The sequence below is a fragment of the Oratosquilla oratoria genome, chromosome 33 (assembly GCF_046742065.1).
Source record: "Oratosquilla oratoria isolate Oo_2021 chromosome 33, ASM4674206v1, whole genome shotgun sequence".
Taxonomy (NCBI): domain Eukaryota; kingdom Metazoa; phylum Arthropoda; class Malacostraca; order Stomatopoda; family Squillidae; genus Oratosquilla; species Oratosquilla oratoria.
In genome coordinates, this window is record NC_134809.1 from 7,718,432 (window position 1) to 7,720,881 (window position 2,450).

At 41.6% G+C, this 2,450-nt stretch overlaps 1 protein-coding gene across 2 annotated transcripts in view; it reads left to right on the forward strand.

The window, feature by feature from the left end:
* The first annotated feature begins 968 nt into the window (after window positions 1-968).
* The window catches only part of LOC143018005 (3-hydroxy-3-methylglutaryl-coenzyme A reductase-like), a 5,174-nt gene continuing 3,692 nt past the window's right edge, over window positions 969-2,450 (forward strand). For both annotated transcript variants that reach the window (XM_076173040.1, XM_076173042.1), the window contains exon 1: window positions 969-1,242. Coding sequence is in view for 1 of the 2 variants with exons in the window: in XM_076173042.1 (XP_076029157.1) it covers window positions 1,163-1,242 (80 nt within the window). In the remaining variant the exon portion in view is untranslated. The remainder of the gene's footprint in view (window positions 1,243-2,450) is intronic.

Genomic DNA, 2,450 nt, shown 5'->3' on the forward strand with positions numbered 1-2,450 from the left:
CCCTATTCTGATTATTTAGCACTTGCTATCTTGACTTGTTACCAGTTAGTTGTGTTGGCGATGTTTGCCCAGTAACAAATAACTAAATTGTACAAAATTTCATTTGTTTATTTTCTGTGCCACACTAAATTAGTTTTTTTTTTTTTTTTAATATAAGCCTTACTCATTGGTTTGCATCATGACAGTCAATGTCAATAATTATTGTCGAGTGGTAGGCACTTGGAACCAGAAATGAGATCACAAGAACATACATCATTCCTATGATATTTTATTTGTTTGCAGAAATAATTTATGTTGATTCATTATTATTAATGTTATTATTATTATTATTATTATTTAGGAACTGCATGCACAGGAAATTGACAAAATATCGACAACTTAGAAATGGACTTTCATTCATTTTCTTTAACAATTTTTACAAGCCATTTGAATCTCAAATTAATGCGTATCCACTGACAAAAATATATAAAATCAATTATAATTGCCATGGTATGATGGTATTTGTCTTTTTAACCTAGATCACGTGGAGTAACACTGTATCAAAATGTATTTCTGTACCGCAGGAATATCAAGGGGTCGACGTCGTCCTTGTAACAGTAGTCCATTGCGGAGCTCTACACGTACCATCAATTCAGCACCCTTCACACAATTGATTCAGAGTATATGTTAGGTAAGTATAGAAAACAATGACACAATCACACTGGACCATTTCCTTCAACATCTAGAACTTTTTTCTACAGTAAAATAATCTATATCTTTGATTTCCAGTTATCATGTTCAGATTTGGACTCGTGTATTGTTTGAGCTTGGCCTGTATCACCTGTGCATGTGTGTGTGTGTGTGTTAGTTATGAAATAGTTCATGTACTGACTCTGATGTCCTTTTTTATTATTATTTTTTTTTACTGGGGGATCTCAAATTACACATTGGAAGCTCATTCATGGGTCACGTCTCAAGATCTCCCCCCCCCCCAAATTGGGCTGTTCTTGTTATTATGTTACGTGTCGCTCGGTGTTAATACTCGCTTCTTTCATACCGGGATGCCCTCTTCTTCCTCCTGCTGGTGTACCTGAGCAAAGCCTCCCTGCTGCTGCTGGCCCAGTTCACCCTGTCGTCCTCGTCCTCCTCGCAGCACAAGGTGGCGTCCAACATTGCCCTCGGCATGGCACAGTTGGGCCCCTCACTCACGCTGGACATGATGGTCGAGGTGCTGGCTATCAATCGGCGCAGGAACTCTTTTGGGTAAGCCAGAGGTCATTTCGGGAGAGGAACGAGTTTTGTCGATGCTCGGTGGGTGGGAGTTGTTTCTATGCCTTTGTTTATTTTGGCACTTGTGTTTAAGGTAGGGGGAAGCCTTTGGTATATGTATGTATGGTAAAGGGACAGTGGTGGTGGTGGTCCTGTTGGAGAGAACAATTTCCTTGCTGCCCCCCACCCCCTTATCGTAAGGCCTCGGCACTCGCACGTCCATCTGGCTCCTGAGGTTCCTGAAGGGCAGACTCTCAGTTATAGGAATGGGCTCAAGATTTCTCTCTCTCTCTCTCTCTCTCTCTCTCTCTCTCTCTCTCAACTTCTATATTTCCTCCAATTACTCGTGAATACTCTGCTACTACTATAAACCACTGACATACATACAACAGTACTGTAGGAGGAGGCCAAAGGGGAGCAGCTGCTCATTGTCACCACTCCTTATGAGGAAAGGAGGTGGAGGCATGACAGTCGTAACAGCTGATTGAGAAATACTGAGCTGCAGTCCAGAGAACACCATCAGCCCCTCAGAGCTCCTCCTCCGAAAGGACACGGGAGAATTGATGGGTTTTGAAAGACGGACCAGCAGGAGGGAGACGAGTCTCCCGGCCCACCACCTGGCAGGACAGACAGACAGTCAGCAACAGGCAGCCATCGTTTGTCTTGTTGGATTAAAACTCCTCCTTGCAGCGGGGCCCAAGGTGATGGCGGTTTGTCTGCCCCCTAAAGTTGGACCAAGGGTATGGCTCGTAAAATTCCGTGACAAAAAGTCTTTCTCTCTCTCTCTCTCTCTCTCTCTCTCTCTCTCTCACTGGGAAGGGGAACTGTCCTAACCTCTGATAGAAAAGGGGGGGTGCAGTTTGCAATGGGAAACTGAATTGTATAGATACGAGTATGATAAAAGATGTATTACAAGAGAAGAATGTGTTGGGTAACCAGATTTAAAAGGAAAATTAAATTATAATGTTCTTTTCTTAGTGATTCTGAGGATATCAAAGTATGTAAATTTTCATGTGATGTGTGTATTATGTATATTACACAGAAGGCACAAAACACAGAAACCTGTACTTCCTATATTCAGACTGTACAGATTTTTTTTTCTTCTTTTTCTTCTTTTCCTTCTTCTTTTCCTTCTTCTTGTTTTCCTTCTTCTTTTCCTTCTGTTTCTTCTTCTTTTTCTTCTGTTTCTTCTTTTCCTTCTT